General features: G+C 35.9%; 1 protein-coding gene across 1 annotated transcript in view; it reads right to left on the bottom strand.

Moving 5' to 3' along the window:
* The window catches only part of lepr (leptin receptor), a 28,950-nt gene extending 13,488 nt beyond the window's left edge, over positions 1 to 15,462 (bottom strand). Inside the window, exons 1-7 of the mRNA XM_087784960.1 lie at positions 15,350 to 15,462; positions 11,832 to 11,889; positions 11,392 to 11,444; positions 3,669 to 3,860; positions 2,405 to 2,534; positions 2,122 to 2,291; positions 319 to 467 (exon numbers count right to left, since the gene is read on the bottom strand). Coding sequence (XP_087641086.1) covers positions 319 to 467; positions 2,122 to 2,291; positions 2,405 to 2,534; positions 3,669 to 3,860; positions 11,392 to 11,444; positions 11,832 to 11,845 — 708 coding nt within the window. The 5' untranslated portion in view covers positions 11,846 to 11,889; positions 15,350 to 15,462. The remainder of the gene's footprint in view (positions 1 to 318; positions 468 to 2,121; positions 2,292 to 2,404; positions 2,535 to 3,668; positions 3,861 to 11,391; positions 11,445 to 11,831; positions 11,890 to 15,349) is intronic.
* Positions 15,463 to 17,344: the final 1,882 nt, after the last annotated feature.

The following is a 17,344-nucleotide window of genomic DNA, read 5'->3' on the forward strand; positions in this document are numbered from 1 at the left end:
TGAAACATTTAGAAATATCTATTGATCTTCAATCTCGCCACCATCTTCTGCATACATTCACACTCAGCCCTGCTTGACTGATTTGACTTTCAGTGAACAGTTAGAACCGGACTTGTTTGTCAAGAGAAAGCTAAAATAAACAGTAACATAAAAACCTTTTGGAACCGTGTCAGACTAAACCCTAGAGCACACAGATCAGTGCTATTTTCTGGGATTACTCTCTAAAATCGTGCAGGTCTAAAGCCTGTTCTGCTAAATAAACCCAAAAATATTTAAAGACAAAAACTGTATTGACGAAACAAGACAGTAAGCTGTTACCTGCCAGACTGGATCCTTGGAGTTTGATGTGTATCGGACTTGGTGTACGAGCGGGCCGATGACATGGTAGTTGGGAACCTCCCACATTAGGATCAGCTCTGGCTTGACCGTCTGGATGTGTGACAGGTTGGTGGGAGTTCTGGGCTTCACTGTCAAGATGTACACAACTCTTGTTATGCATTGTTTACTACATGTTAACACAACATAACTTGCTTTATAATAATAAGACGAATAACATGTTGGATTTTACACAAAGACTCACAAAGACTTAAGGAATTGCTAAGAATCCTATTGGTTCTGCTCAGGTGACCATTTAAAAACTAAATAAAACTATAAAACACAGCATTACATGAGATCATGAAATAAATAAACCGTAATTGTGGCGACATTGTGGTGATTGTTCCTTTGATGCTGCTAAACTACTGTAAGAGTTCAGGCCCAGAACAAGAACGAAAAAATAAAACTGATTGTCGTCTTAAATATGAGCAAATAAAATACATTTTCTACACTACTTTTGACCTTATCGAACTTTCATTTACTTTATGTGAATCAATTTAATGAAAATATGCAATATGAAACTTAAAGAATGCTTCAACAATTTTCTGAAAACAAAGCAAAATCAACGTGTAGTAAATATATATAAGCATTCACTGATTTAAATATTGGAACCAAAACCATCTTTTCTGTCTGACACCTGCTTAGTTTTCCTTTTCCAGATAGTTTTTGTTGCTTTTTAATTGTTTATTTATTTTATTCTGGTGGTGAATTATTCTTTTGTTACTTTCCTCATGATCTTCATATTATTATATAATTAATTTGCTTTTGACACAGCGATAGAAGTCATTTATTGAATTGATTGTACGTCGAGTTGAATATATTACGGCTTCATGGGACTTTGCATTGACTGGAAAAGCCTTATAGTGTTGGATGTTTTCAAAGCAAAGTCCTGATTTAAACCCTTAAAGTGTGATGAACTGGATGAATAAGAACCAACAAAAGAATGTTTACTCATGTTGACTTTCTGGACCTTCCTGTGCTCCAACTCAGGTTTTCAGTGAATTTAAAGAGGTTTAGAGAAGATGGATGCAAAGACAAACACTGCACAATGTAAAGTGTTAATAAAGAATCTGCCCCAACGTCTGTCCTACGCTCATGGGTGTTTAAGCAAAGAGGTTGATCAAACAGAGGGAGGAAAGTGCTTGTCGACACACACACACACAAATGTATTCTCCACACACTCTTGTCTAGTTTTAGGTTTAATAATTTAAGCCCCTGTGTCGGCAAGCCAAAGACTTTAAAGGAAAGAAAATTTCCGGAAGCCTCACTAGCGACTCATCCATGGCCATCATTTCACTTTGCTGAACTCACATTTTAAAATATAATATACTCTGACCAAATGACTTTTTTCTATTTATCCTGTGCTTATGCAAGTTTCCTCTCACACTCACAAAACATACAGAGGTCAATCAAAATTGTGTATAAAATTACATTTCTCCACTTTCATTGAGTTTTAAATAACAATCTTACAGTATATTAAACATTATGCTGCTGTAGTAATAATTTATGTTTGAATCTCTACTTTTGTGTTTTAGCATTTTAATATTGTATAACTTAAATTCTAATGAAATACATTTTTATAGACTGGCATTATATTTCATAGTGGATGAAATATCAATCTCAGAAATTATTAAATTAACCACATTAAGTCAATCAAATTGAACATCGAAGGTAAAGCTGTGCCATTTAGATACAATAAGATTGTAAATTGATCCATTTAAATAGAATGAACTTGTAATCATTTACCTGGTGGGGTGGGAAACTTGATCAGGACTGGCTCTGTTGTTTTGTTAAAGATGCCTAGGGTCACCATGGCAACGCCTGCTTTTTTATCAGATGTGAGTGAACATCGAAAAGACTCCACGGACGCACAGCGGACAGGATCGTTTGATCTCTTCGACTCGTTACTTGAAGACCTGGAAAATAAATATTAGTATCAAAGTTTGTGTATGTATATATATATATGTATATACATATTTATAAGATAATATAGACATTATATTAAAGTAAACAACAGCTTCACACTCACACCAGCCATTGTAGACGCACTTCTATAGCACCAACAGAAAGATTTCCTGATGAGAGGTGATGAGGTTCAAGATCACAATTTAAATATTCCCAGTTGTCCACGACGGAGCACAGCACGTCCACACAGCCTCCTGCCGAGAATACAAAGGCTGCATGTTAATCGCATAATCACTTCAATCAGATGATCGTCAGATCTTTCTTCTGGGAAACCCCCCCCACAAAAGACTTTTAAATTCTGACATAGGTAGGGAGGACAGATGGTTTGAACCTTTGGAGAGGAGAGACAATCTTGGACCAATAATGAAGTTGTAGACAAGTAATCAGGTTTGTGGATGATGTGAATTAAGACATGAGGAGCAGAATTATTCTGCAATTCTCTGTGTGCGGCAGCAGTCGAGGTGATACTACGTTACGTTTAATAATTACAACTCGTAATACAGGCTGTAAACCAACGTTTGTTTTTTGACGTTCATGCCATCTTATTTTTGCCCTTTTTAACTTAAAGTCATTTGGAAATTATAATGCTGAAATTAACCTGGGCCTAGAAAATAGTCTTGGAGTTTTGACTTCACAATTTATTTTCAAGTCCAGTCTCCTCCACAGTTGTTTCAGGACTACTTCTTATCCAATTTGAATGCCCATGTCTTGTGTTATCCTGATTATAACTGGTTTTCAAGTGGTAATAAATAATAATCTGCAGTCCAAATGTTTAAGAAACCTCTAACAAATGTTTGTTTTGTATCTGATGACTCACAAAACCAAATACGAAATACTGTGGCCTATTGTTAAACTCTTTTTTTTTAGCTTTGCGCTCATATAACCGCCTTCACTACCACGGTAGAAAAGCCCAAACTAAGACCAGATTCACCTGCTTGCAGCATAAAGAGTACAATAGCCACTTTAAATAATATTTATTTAGGTAGGTATTGAATACGTGGATATTATTTTAGTTAATAAATTGACATTTTTGAGCCCGAGTCTCAATATATACCATTTGTCAATAGGGTTGTGTATTGTTAAGAATCCGGCGATACGATGCGTATCATGATACAGCGGCAACAATACAATATATTGAGATACTGTAGGAACGATATATTAATAAATGTTCATTTAAAAAATCTGTTGAACATCAATAAGGTACTGAAAAACAAATCATCATTTAATAACATTGTGGGTTTCTTTTTTTCTTTTAGCCATAAGATCAAGATAAACCCAAGCAACTTGCGTATAGTTTAGTGAAATGAAAGGGTTAGAGGGAGCTTTACCATTTCGGTCTATGTTTGAAGACGTCGAACGACCGAAGCTGCAGTGAGATCTGTGTGAGAGTTTCGATCCGGAGCCGTTCATCTCTGCAGAATCATCCTCTTCCTTCACACTGGGGTGGACCGATGTTGAGTCACAGCAAAATTGGTCATGCCACGGAAGGTCCAGGACAACTAGATCAACACCAACGGATCCTGAAACAAAACAATTCAAGAATATTTTCTATTAGAAACATTTTATTTAAAAAACTCATGCCTTGTAAACATAACGATACTATTGATTCTAGTCTTGGTTAAAAAGGCTAAAAATCAACTATAGATCTAGATCTAATTCTAAATTCTTAATTCAATATAATTCAATATTTTAAAAAATGGATTGATTTCAATAATTACATCTTTTTTTAGATTCAAAGCCTTTTATATTAAATAGTATTCAATTCGAAGCCTTTTAAATGCAATATAAGTTTAAAAAAAAATCGAAAGCTTTTAAATTTAATATAAAAAATATATGAAGCTTGTCAAATACACTTAACAGTGCCACCAGACAAAACCAAACGCGTACCGAGCTACTCGATCGTACTTTCAGCCAATCTTGAAACTCGCTGACGATGACTTCACGACATATTTTCACTGCCGCGTTCATATGAAGTCAGAACGGGTGCAAAAGTCCCACATACCCCTAATATGAGATGTGTAGTTGCATTGACGTAACTACATATTCATACTTGTAGTCCAGAAGGTACACGTGCGTAATTGATAACTTGTAGTCGTAAAAAAAACAAAAAACAAACCTTGACTATATTTTGTGTACAAGTTACTAAACACGACCTCTTGAATCTGCAAGTATGAGTCATAGATTTGTGACACGCGCAAATTCTTGTTACTTTTATACAATGCAAGTGTTTTGTTTACAAATAGTCAACATATGATGGTGTATTTGCCGTGGATAACTAGGTCCACGCGCACCTAACACATGAGATCAGAGATAAAAAGTCTAGGACGAGTCTGGTTTTGCACCGGGTTTTGTCGCTGCTAAGCCCTGAACTCAACTGACTGAGCCAGCGAGGCTGATGATGTCATTTCGACATTTAACGACAAAATTTGACATTAACAGTTTTAATCATGTCATGTATTGGGCTCCTTATACTTGAGAGCGTCTAATGTCGTTTTGTCTGAAGACTTTGTTTTGTCTGAGGACGTTCGATGTGACGGAGGTTTTGGTCTCAAGCTGTTTATATAGCGATGAAGTCAAAGAAGGGAAGAAGCGCTGCAGCAGATGAAGACGTCACTTGACTGGCGGGAGTTTACGCCTCACTTTGGGAGAGTAACGAGTGGTGAAAGAAGAAGTAGGAGTGGCAATCGAGAGGTGCAAAGTAGAAGTGGCAATCAAGAGGTGCAAAACTGTGCACGTGCGTGGTTTGTCTTTTTTCTAGCTGTGATTGACAACAGCAGATTCAAGCATTCAAGCTTGAAAAAACATAGTCAGAATTTATTTTAAGTATTTTACGACTACAATTCCTCAATTACGCATATGTGCCTTGTGTTTTATGGGTACAAATATATAGTTACGTGTATGCACGTTTGAAGTACTTCTACAAATCGCATTCTACGAGTGTGTGGAACATATGCACCCATTTTAGTAGTGATTGTGGTACAAAAAAAATCTGTGACTAACACATGCAGCTTGAAGAGCCTGTAATGTTATGGACAACATGATTTCAACATGCATTTCAGATGATAGTTTTTGCTGGATTAAACTAAGAAATAAATAGGGATTTAAAGTGCTAGCGGACCACATTAAATTACTCCGGAATCGGCCCCCTGGCTTGAATTTAAAACATTTTGAAACCAAGTATCTATTGATCTTCACTCTCGCCACCATCTTCTGCATACATTCACACTCAGCCCTGCTTGACTGATTTGACTTTCAGTGAACAGTTAGAATCGGACTTGTTTGTCAAGAGAAAGATAAAATAAGCAGTAACATAAAAACCTTTTGGAACCGTGTCATTAATCAGACTAAACCATAGAGCACACAGATCATTGCTATTTTCTGGGATAACTCTCTAAAATCGTGCAGGTCTAAAGCCTGTTCTGCTAAATAAACCCAACAATATTTAAAGACAAAAACTGTATTGACGAAACAAGACAGTAACTTGGGTAAGCTGTTACCTGCCAGACTGGAACCTTGGTGTTCGATGTGTATCGGAGGTTGAGTAAAAATATAGTTGAAGAAAATAATATAGTTAAGGTTGATTTTTTTTTACAACTACAAGTCTTCAATTACGCATGCGTGCCTTCTGGATTACGCGTATGAAAATGTAGTTACGTCGATGCAACTTAATTGTACGAGTACACATCTCATGTAACGGTTATGTGGGACTTAAGCACCCGTTCTGACTTCATATGTTCATACAACATGGCGGATCCCAAACGGTAACAGGAAGAGTTAAAGTATAATACCAACAGTAGATTTACAACTTGGTATTAATAGAGTAATTATTAATGGGTTTACTAATGTAACATTCTATTTTGTCCCTCTGGAGTTGTATGTGTTGCTGTTTGAGATGCAAGCGGGGGAACTGTGTTGTGACGAGTACAGAAATAAACCACCAGCAAAAATGATTACGTATTTTAAAATACGATTAAAACTATGATTTATGATTCAGTCAATTTCTAGTTTATGGAGTCGTGTTGACTTCATCGTCTGGTTATCCTGTCAATACTGTCAGTATTATTTGTGGTAACACATGTTATACTCGGAGACAACAGTCTAATTTGACATACAGACAACTTAAGGAATACTTTCAGGTGTTAACCAACTCGAGAATTGCGCATGTAGCTTACTGTTAGAGCAAAAGTAATAAAATATTTATTTTACAGATATTTTAAAAACGTTTGTTACGTCACGCAGCTCCATCAGTGCATTTCATAAAAGCTTAATAATGTAATTATTTTCAAGTTTGTCGCATGGTTCCGATGAGACCAGCCCTAAAAGAAATGCATTGTCCCCCTACGTGTTTAAGTTAAAGATGACATAGAAATGATGGTGGTATTAATATTTAACATTTATTGCTGTAAACATATACATTTTAATTATTTATAATGGTATATCATGTACAGTACATGGTATCAATAACTTGTATTGAGTCCATTTAATGTGCTCACATATCTGGTGGTAGGTATTTTCCTGGAACGTTAACAAGGGGAAGAAGAAGTCTGAGAAGCTACCAGACGTCCCACAATACTCCGTTCAGAAGAGTGAAAGAGTGAAATTGAGTCGGTGTTCCACCTTCTTCCAAAGAATTTTGAGAGCGTGCCAACAGAGGAGGAGATGACTGTTCATGTTGAACATGTTCAATACTGACAATTCTGTTGAAATTGTTAACTATAAATCTGTTGATGTGCAATTTAAAATGCACATCAACAGATTTATAGTTAACAATTCTGTTGAAATTGTTAACTATAAATACCTGTATGCTAAATGCACATCAGCAGTGTCTTCACGTTCTTTGTTTTTTTTGGAGTTTCAATCATTTGGAGCAGCTCTGACACAATCCACAATTGCAGGATTTTAATTAGCGGTCATTTTTTTGGGGCAAGTCAAGTCACAGGTTATGTCAAGTCCTATACTAGGTCAAGTCTAAGTCAAGTCACTTTATTATTGCAATTTTACCTTCAGAATCTTATCTTAATAAAGTGAAAAAAAGAAATAACTTCATACAATTATTTATTGATGGCTTTCAATCAAAAGATCACTTCTGCCAATAGTGTTTAAAATATGAGTTGCCTTGGAAATATCAAGAAAACGTGCAAGCAACATGTCTCCAGATTCAGTAAATATAAAGAAGTAAGATTAACTTATGAGCTACTCAATTAGTGATATTTTTCTCTAATCATGTCGGCACGAAGCGTACAAATAAACAAAAGGGAAATACAACAGTTTTCCTGACGTTAACCCCTGGATGCGACTGCGCCTGAAAACGGTGAAAAATCCTGGCTAGAACCCTGTATATTTTATAATTAATTTAATTAATTCAAATTTCAATCATGAAATGAATAACACTAAAGTCATTCAAGTTTTGCGTGTCAAGTCAAGTTCCAAGTCATTAACTTTCAAGTCGGGTCAAGTCTCAAGTCATTAAAACAGCGACTTGAGTCGACTCGAGTCCAAGTCACAGTGACTCGAGTCCCCATCTCTGCTATTAGGTAGAAAATATGCGCTAATATGTTAAAGAAATGCAGAAATCTTACCGTTGCATTCGAGTCCGACATCTTGTATTATTGTCTGTGGTCTGTGTTACGTCATCGTCTGCGAGTTGCACGATTGGCTGAAAGTACGATCAAGCAGCTCGGTACGCGTTTGGTTTTGTCGGGTGGCACTGTTATGTGGTATTTGACAGGCTTTGTATTTTTTATATATTGAATTTAAAAGGCTTCGAATTTAAAAATATTGAATAATTGAAATTAAATTCAACATTTAAAATATTAAATTCAGCCATTCAATATTCTGATGGCACTGATCTACTTCCATACAATAGACATACATACGTACATATACATATATATATATATATATATATATATATATATATATATATATAAGACTGAGTGTGGGTGTATCGAAGGAAAACCTTGACATGAGCCACAAGAAAAAACAATAACCTTAGACTACATTTGTGGCCACACAAGGGAAATCAATAAAATACCTTTTGGGGTTCTTTGAGTCACCAAGATTGTGAGTCATATGAAAACCTAATCCCATGATCAAAAGTCTCCTGCGAAGTCCTCAACACAGTCGTGTTTGTTTGTGTCGTGGAGAGCAAAACCCGCTCTGGTGTGTTCTAGCCTGCGGCTGACTAACTGACACGACAACACTATTCAACAATTAGAGTTCACCTTTTATCCAGACAAATGTACGATACAGAGCATGTTTAATCAAGGATACTAAATAGATTAATAGCTCTGGCTTGGTTAGTTTTAATTTGCTTATTTTTGTGTTGCAATTCATCATCTGGCCATAAGTAGCACTTATAACATCCCGACGACTGAGGATTCAGTCGACTCCGGCAGCTTTTAAAGTGGATGTTTGGGTGCATTTTGGTTTCAAAAAAAAGACAGGCAGTAACTTTAGTTACTACATGTGTAAATACTTGAACCTTTTACAACCTTTTATAGATTCCCTCAAAAAGCTAGTGTTAGGCAATAAATAACATGGTGTTTTTTTACACTGTGACAGTTTTTCCTGCAATTAAGATATTTAAGAGAAACTAAATATATCGTGTTCCTACAGTATCACAATGAATCGTAAGATGAGGGACCATCAGACACTGCTTCTAGACTCTATAGCAAAAGGAAAAAAAAAACACATAAGCGACAAAACTGTTCACATCTTCTGCCTCCTATCTGAGCTTTTCCTTGTATACTAATGACTCATTAGTTATTCAAAAATCAATATGCAGGGAAACTCCTTACATAACATATATAATGAAAAATGTATCATTGTAGAACACCAGCACAATGTGAACCTGTTGAACAAGCATAATGTGCCCTCCTACTCAATATGGAATTCACTTGATGTGACAAACATGTACTAAAATGCTGAACCATTAGACACTCTTTCTGCGTACAGTACAACTTTACAAAACTGACACAATAAGGTCTCCATAGAAGCCACACTACAATTCATTCCAGATTCTCAAGACAATAAAGAAGGAGGTTCATCAAAATCAATACCAGATTAAATCAATTTAATAATAACCTAAGGGTAACTAGGATGATTCATCGTCATTGGCTGACAATAAAGGATTCAGCCAAGTTGAATGTGTTTGAACAAGATAAAATATTATCAAGTGTTGAATTAAGTACTGAAATCACCTGCACACGTCAGGTGAGGTGCTAGAAGACATTGATCGTCCACATTCTTTCATGATCTGCTTAGATAAAGATAAAGGGCTGGGCATCCACCGAAAACTTTAGACACCAACACTCTCACTTTGATACCGGTTCCTGAACGCTACCTTTTTCTACACTTCTACTTCTTAGGAAAATGTTGTCGGAACATGATCTGGAGCTTGTAATCCATGTGTTTGTTTCTTCTCGTCTGGACTATTGTAACAGTTTGTTTTCATGTCTTAACTTTAAAATTCTGGTTCTTACTTTCAGAGCTATTCATGGTCAGGCTCCTCCTTACATCACTGATCTGATCCAGCCTTACACCCCAGCTCGGGCTCTGAGGTCTGTGGATCAGAATCTACTTATGGTTCCACGCACACGGCTCAGGACCAGAGGAGAGAAATCTTTTCAGGCTGTTGCTCCTAAGCTTTGGAACGATCTTCCTCTCCCTCTGTGTTTGATGGAGTCTACTGACTCCTTTAAGAAACATCTTAAGACGTTTCTATTTGTTCAGGCTTTTCCTTGAATTTCTCGAACTCCTGTGTTGTTCTCAGTATTATCTTGACCTTTAAAGTATGTACTTTTTTGAGTATTGTTTTGATTGTCTAAGCGCTTTGTGACCCTGGTCTCGAAAAGCGCTATATAAATAAATATGACTTACTTACTTACTTACTTACACCAATTTCATAAGAGCAATTCTATCAAAAGAAAAAATTACATTACACATATTACAAATTAATAGCTAGCTGTTTTCTCACAGAAATGCGTCACTGCCCTTACCACTGAGTTATTCTTAGATAAATCCACAAAAGCCTGCCTTAATACTCCAAGCATTGCAGTCAGTGCCTCTTGGAAAAGATACCGTTTAATTTTACAACTTCACTGTGAAATTAACCACAGTAAATGTGATGAGGGACTTACTGCATCTTAGAGAGGAAGAAATTAACATTTGAAACATGCGAGTGAGTCAGGAAAGTTGGGTTTTCACATTAGTTGCCCTTTAAACTTCCTATGTTGCCCAAAGCGAACGTCTCTTAGAAGTAGTACTGCGACTACATCTGCCCGGAGTCACAGCTCCAGCTGCTTGACCGTTCTATTAGTGCTGCCATTGCGATTGTGAGTCTAACATGAACAATTTTCATTTTTTTTAATATATAAATTATACCAGAAAATGAACCTAAAATAAAATCTTACTCATCATGCGTGTACATTTTTATGATCTATTCATCATCTATGCAACACCTTTAACTTCACTTAAGGCCCTGTTTTTAGATAAATTATTCAATGCATTTTAAGACTTTGGATTTTAAAACTCTTCATTGGCTGCCAGTTTTCATTCAGGATTTGCAATAAAGGAAAGGAGATCATAGAAATAATGTTTACAGGTCACAACACAGGAGGTTTTTTCTTAAGGGTTTACTGTATATTACAAATCCCTAAAATAAATAGTACCTTCTATTTGTGGATTGTTCAATTTTTAATATGAGTTGAATAAATGCAACCGACCATTGCTGCGAAAGAAAAACATGGTAAAATAGTCGTAGTTTTACTTAAAATAAATTACATATAAAGTTCAATAATAATAATTAATATATGACAATATTTCATTTACAATAATTAACTCTGAAAACAGGGTTGTGGGTCTTTGCTATCTAACTAGGAAGAGAGCTAAGGACTCCGTGTCAGAAACACATCCTTCATAATAATCTGTCATAAGGTCTCATCAGAGGAGTTTCATCACACGGCTGCTGTGGACGTGTGAAATGATTTTGTTGTCTCCGGACGCGAGCAGCTGGCGCAGGAAAGACACAGCTGTGGAACTGGAACTCACCATGACACTCCAGAGCGACGTGCACCACAAGCCACAGGATCCAACAGCCGACCCTGCAGGTACAGACGACAACAATAAATAATCATGAATCATTGGCAACAGAAAAGACCACAAAACCTGCACAAACAATAATTCTTCCAGTTAAGCCCATAATAAAGTTGTGTCCACTCTTTAACCCTTTAATGATTGTAATTCATAAACAAGGTGAGACCATGTTAAAGAAAAATGAAACAAACTCCCTCCCTATACAGCATTGTATATTATCCTCTCTTTATTTGGCTGCCCCTCAGCAACACTGCTGCTTAGTTATGCAAACAAATAAAAGATGGAAAAACTCTTGCTCTTTATCATACATATAATGTAATGCTGATTAATATTGTGACTGCGTTCTCGTTTTTTTTTCACACCTCCTCCTTATCTTAATAGATCATCAGACTCACATGTTGATTCTCATAAGGGGGGCATTGCTCCACCAGGCTCCTTCTGAAGTTGTGTTCACTGCAGACAGAAGAAAACAAGTATTTAATGATTTCATGACCATGTTTTTCTTTTCATTGAAAAGTCTGCTCATCAAGCCTACATCATAACTTTACTTACAACATAAACTTCACAAATCACTGAAATAACGATGTTTTTCTGCCCAAATCAAGCAAGTTTTAAGGCCCATGAGTTCATTTTTTCATTTAAGTTATTATAGTTCGGTTAAACATTTTTTTTGCATTTTGTTTTAACATTTCCGACGGTCTTGAACTCACCAAATCAATCAAGCGGTGACCAAATTCATCATTTGCATGTGAGAAGCGGTGCAGAGAAAGTTAACAGATATGGTGTTTTTTCCATTCATCCTCATTCACAGATCATCTTTGTTGATTTATTTAAATTATAACTAAGAGCTATACCTATCTATCATCATGTATCAATAAAAATAACATCTCGCTTTGTGACCATGGTCTGGAAAGGCGCTTTACAAATATAAATTACTTACTTACTTATAAATAAACAAAAGAATCTGCCTTTGTTTGTCCTTTATTCGGCCTTAAAAGATCATAAATCATCTTATTGGTATTTATCGCTGATCGATAGGTGCAGCCATACCAACTATTTTAACAAACATGCTGTTGAAACCAGGGGCAGAGAGTAATAGAGATGATGAGGAGAGTGCAGGGAGGGCGGCCACTTTAGTGACAGCGAAGACTCACAGGCTTTTATGAATACGTTTAAAAAGATACAAGCACAATTGCATTTATACACAAGTGAATTGTATTAAAAAGCATGGTTTATTTAAATTACAATAAATGTAGTGTGTCTTCGTAGTTTTACTATTATTAAAGGGCACCTAATGTGCTGATTTAAGTGTCTCTTAAATTGTTCTAGGACCTCTATTATACTCATCAGTATGTTTCTTTTTGCACAAAACTCTCATTTAATAAAGATATTTACATTAGAAAATACACTTAAGCCCCGCCCACTTTAAAACTGTTTTGTCTGAGAAGAAGGCTCGTCCAAGTAACCACGCCCACTCTGCTCTGATTGGTCACAAAATCACAAGTTGCATTCAAGGACTCACGTAATTTTAAACTAGCCCCTAAAACTCCCGTTTTTTACATTAAAAATGAATAATAAAAAATAAGGTTTGCTGCTTAATGTACACATTACAAAAACAACTAAAGGCAGAAGTAACTCTCACCATGTTTACATAAATATTTATTTTGTTTCACGACTAACATGTAGTTACTTAACTGATTTAGGGCTTCTATAGGAGGACACCTCCACCAGAGTGATGTCATAATGTATAATTTAAACCGTTATCTCGTTTGGCGAGATTTCAGACGGGAGAGAACTTTATTAAGTAATAACTTCAAAACGGAGCAACGTCATGATGAATGATCTACTCCATTTTAAAGAGGACGACTTCAACATTTACAACATGTGAATAAGTCAGGAGAGTTGGGTGCCCTTTAAGGAGGACCTTCAATGAGTAATACTACAGTATTTATCGTGCTGCTTGGCAGTTTACCAACATTTGACAGGTTTTTGAGTGTTCTGTAAGACATTAAAACAGTTGAAGCACGGTAAGTAAAACCAGAATTAATACGCAAGGCTCATAAGACAGATCAAACTGTAAATTAAGTTATATTGTTTATCTGTTTTTTGGGATATAATTTAGTTAATTTTCGAAGTGTGTCCACAATAATAAAGAATCTTTGCCTGACAACTACTGGAAGGGCTTTGCTGTAAAGGGATTGGTAGGGGTTAAATAATGAATGATGTGAAAATAGTTTATTAATAAATAGTATTGAACGTATTAATGACGTTTGAGGAGTCTTTGTTTCTGGAGCTGCTTGGATTGAACCGTCAACTGTAGCTTCATAATGTTTGTTATCCATGTTGGCAAGATCAACAGTCATACAGGAAAACAAATGAAGGAAAGACAACAATGCTCCGTTCCTTTGACATGGGTTTGTGTAACATGTACAATGAAAGGAAACCCCCATAAAGCCAGAACACATTGTTCTGAGGTTCGGGAATGTAGATAAAGTCGAAATTGAATTTATCTAGAAAAGGCAGCATTCAATTCACTTTAGCTACAGATCCGCTTGACTTTGTACCCAAAAACTGAAGATCTAAAACCCAACTAATCAATGAATATAATTTTGTTAAACGTCCCAAGAACACGACAAATTATGTCTTCACAGTCTTTCACATTAATCTAATCCAAACTAAACTTTCATTTTCATTAAACAACGCATTGATTTTCCAACCACAAAAAGTCATTGTGATTTATAACCTCTCAAATGTCCAAATATGTAAAAGGTTGTACCTTTTTTTATTGAATTAGGTGAACTCCTCTTTCTGCAAACATGGTCGTCCAGCACATACAAAAGTGAATAATAACAACTGACAACTATTGCTAAGTGAGTCAGTTGTTATCCTGAAATACGTTAAAATTACTTTAATATTATATTATTACTATATTTTAATCAGCATTTTTTTATTTACTCTGCAGCGAGAATTCTGACCTGCTCTAGGAGAAGAACTCACATTTCTCCGATCCTTAAAACTCTTCACTGGCTGCCAGTTTCTTTCAGGATCAATTTTAAAATTCTGGTTCTTACTTTCAGATTCTATCTATTATGGTCGGACTCTGAGGTCTGTGGATCAGAATCTACTGATGGTCCGGAGAGAAATCCTTCCATGCTGTTGCTCCTAAGCTTTGGAACGATCTTCTTCTCCCTCTGTGTTTGATGATCTACTGACTCCTTCAAGAAACATCTTAGGACACTTTTATTTGTTCAGGCTTTTCCCTGATTTTCTGGGACTCCTGTGTTTGTCTTACGTGTCTTCACCTTTTAAAGCATATATTTTAACTATGTATTGTTTTTGATTGTTTAGGCGCTTTGTGACTCTGGTCTGAGAAATGCCATTTACAGATATAAATTACTCATTTACTTTAAATTAATTTAAATAACTTGAGCAGTTTAAACTCAACTGGCTTGGGGGCCAGCAGAGGTCAATTCTTGTGGAGACTGGTCAGAGGGTGTTTCAGCAGCTTTTTTTGAAAATGTGATGTTTGTAGCGTTGCCACAAACGAATAAATAAATAAAGACCATCTAGTGCAATGCAATGCAATTCAAGGACTAGCAGAAAACTATTAAAATGCTTTAACTAAAGAAAGAGATAGAGATAGATTATCAACTGAAAAACAATGACATTACTTTGACAAAAAGTAATGTAATTGTGTTTTGCAACTTAATGGGAAAATACACATTTGTATTATTTTACATCCTGTAATGATGAGACTCTTTTATTTATGTCAGTCAAGTTCATTTTAACTTTCAAGTTTAATCGCGATAATATCAACAATTTCCCGCTAAATAAATGAAACCATTCCTGAAAAAACTGAATAAAAAAATGTATTGTCCATAAAATAAAATAAAAAGTAAAAATATAAACATACCTGCGTTTCTCTAACATTGACTTTCAGCTGGTTTCTTTGAATCTTCTTCCATGCCCTGTAGTATCTTCGCGGGGTTGTGTTGCTGGCGGACACTGAGCTGCTGCCTCTCTGCTGCTGTCGAGCAGACTGAAGGAGAACACGCTCAGCGCGTCACCAGACCTCTGTGGTGCGTTGAGGGGCACTCGTAAATGTTAACTCTTAATAAACCATGAGATTTTCTGTAGCGAATATATAATATTATTTGAGTATGATTTCATAAGGTCACTTTTAGACAACTGAAAACACGACTAAGCATTTATAATAAAATCTAAATGATAAATAAATTCATAATTTTTGATTCAATTGAGAATTGATTATCAGGAGATTATAGTGGTGATAGTCACAGTGTTATATTTGGTCAAGCATAGTATTGAGATATATGTCACAGAGATTGCAAAAACAATGGAAAGTGTGACTTTTAAAAAACATCATCCAATGAAATCACTTAAATAAATCACCTTTTATGTGGACATGGCGACAGAATGGGTTGTTATTGTGCGTGTTGTAATTGTAAGTGAATTTCAGAATGGCAGTTGGTGTATATGGAAGTAAGTAATTTGTATTTGTATAGTGCTTTTCCAGACCAGGGTCACAAAGCGCTTAAACAATCAAAACAATACTCAATAAAGTATATACTTTAAAGGTCAAGATAACACTGAGAAAAACACAGGAGTCCCAGAAAATCAAGGAAAAGCCTGAACAAATAAGAAAGTCTTAAGATGTTTCTTGAAGGAGTCAGTAGATCATCAAACACAGAGGGAGAGGAAGATTGTCCCAAAGCTTAGGAGCAACAGCCTGGAAGGATTTCTCTCCTCTGGTCCTGAACCGTGTGCGAGGAACCATCAGTAGATTCTGATCCACAGACCTCAGAGCCTGAGCTGGGGTGTAAGTCTGGATCAGATCACTGATGTAAGCAGGAGCCTGACTTTTTTGTACATATAATGTTGGATATTCCTATTCCTATAATTGAAAAATACATTTTGTAAATTAAATAATCTTTATTTTTTTTAATTTAAATGTCTAAGTATTCAAAAATTTTTGTAATTCAATTATGAAAGAAAACCAACAAATTCAACCTTTCAATGCACACATTATTGAATCAATTATTCAATAAAAACAAAGTCAAACTTTCAAACTATATGTTTGAGTCATTCTGTTTTACTTCCATCGCTGTAGAGGTTAAGACTGTGAGTAAAACTATGACACCAGGCACACACGCAGCTTCATGACATGGGGAGGATGCGTCACTATGCGGGTGGGTGGAGACACATCTGCACATGGACGTACGATGTCACACTTATTTTACTGCTGATTGATTTTTACAGGTGGAGTCATGAACGTCTGGCATTACTGGTGATGGTGAACACTGCAGCATTCATCCAAGGATTCTCTCCAAAGGTCATAGAAGCTGAATGTTTTTTTCCCCTCCTGTATTGACGCTTAAGTTATGCCCACCACTCTCAAGCCGTCCATGTTTGTCATGGACCCTCTGCTGTGGTCTCTCCTGTCAAGAGCAAACCCACCGTTGGACACTACAGAGACCAAACAAACAGCCCATGAGTGATGACTTTTACTCTCACTCTTCTGATCAAATGTGGCGTTCACGGTTCAATAAGACGATGGGAGAAAGCAGTGCAGCAGAACACCTCAGCTGAATTCTTAATGAGATGACATCATCTGATGATGACCTCACTCCCACCAGCCTAGAGTGACATCATCCTCGTGCTACGCTACTCTCTTGATGTGAGGTGTTAAGGAAGTGTGAGCAGATAAACATAAATGTTCTTTAAAGGCACTTTTAAAAATCATGATAAAGGGAAAAGAAGGAATTTAAGATACATTTTCACAAATAAATCAATTATTGCTTTTTAAATCTGATCTATGAAGTAATTAGATAGAACGTTTAAAAAAAGACCTCTTATAAATAAATATAAGTATTAAAATAGATTAAATAGA

Source organism: Callionymus lyra, chromosome 2, assembly GCF_982586985.1.
Source record: "Callionymus lyra chromosome 2, fCalLyr1.hap1.1, whole genome shotgun sequence".
NCBI lineage: Eukaryota > Metazoa > Chordata > Actinopteri > Syngnathiformes > Callionymidae > Callionymus > Callionymus lyra.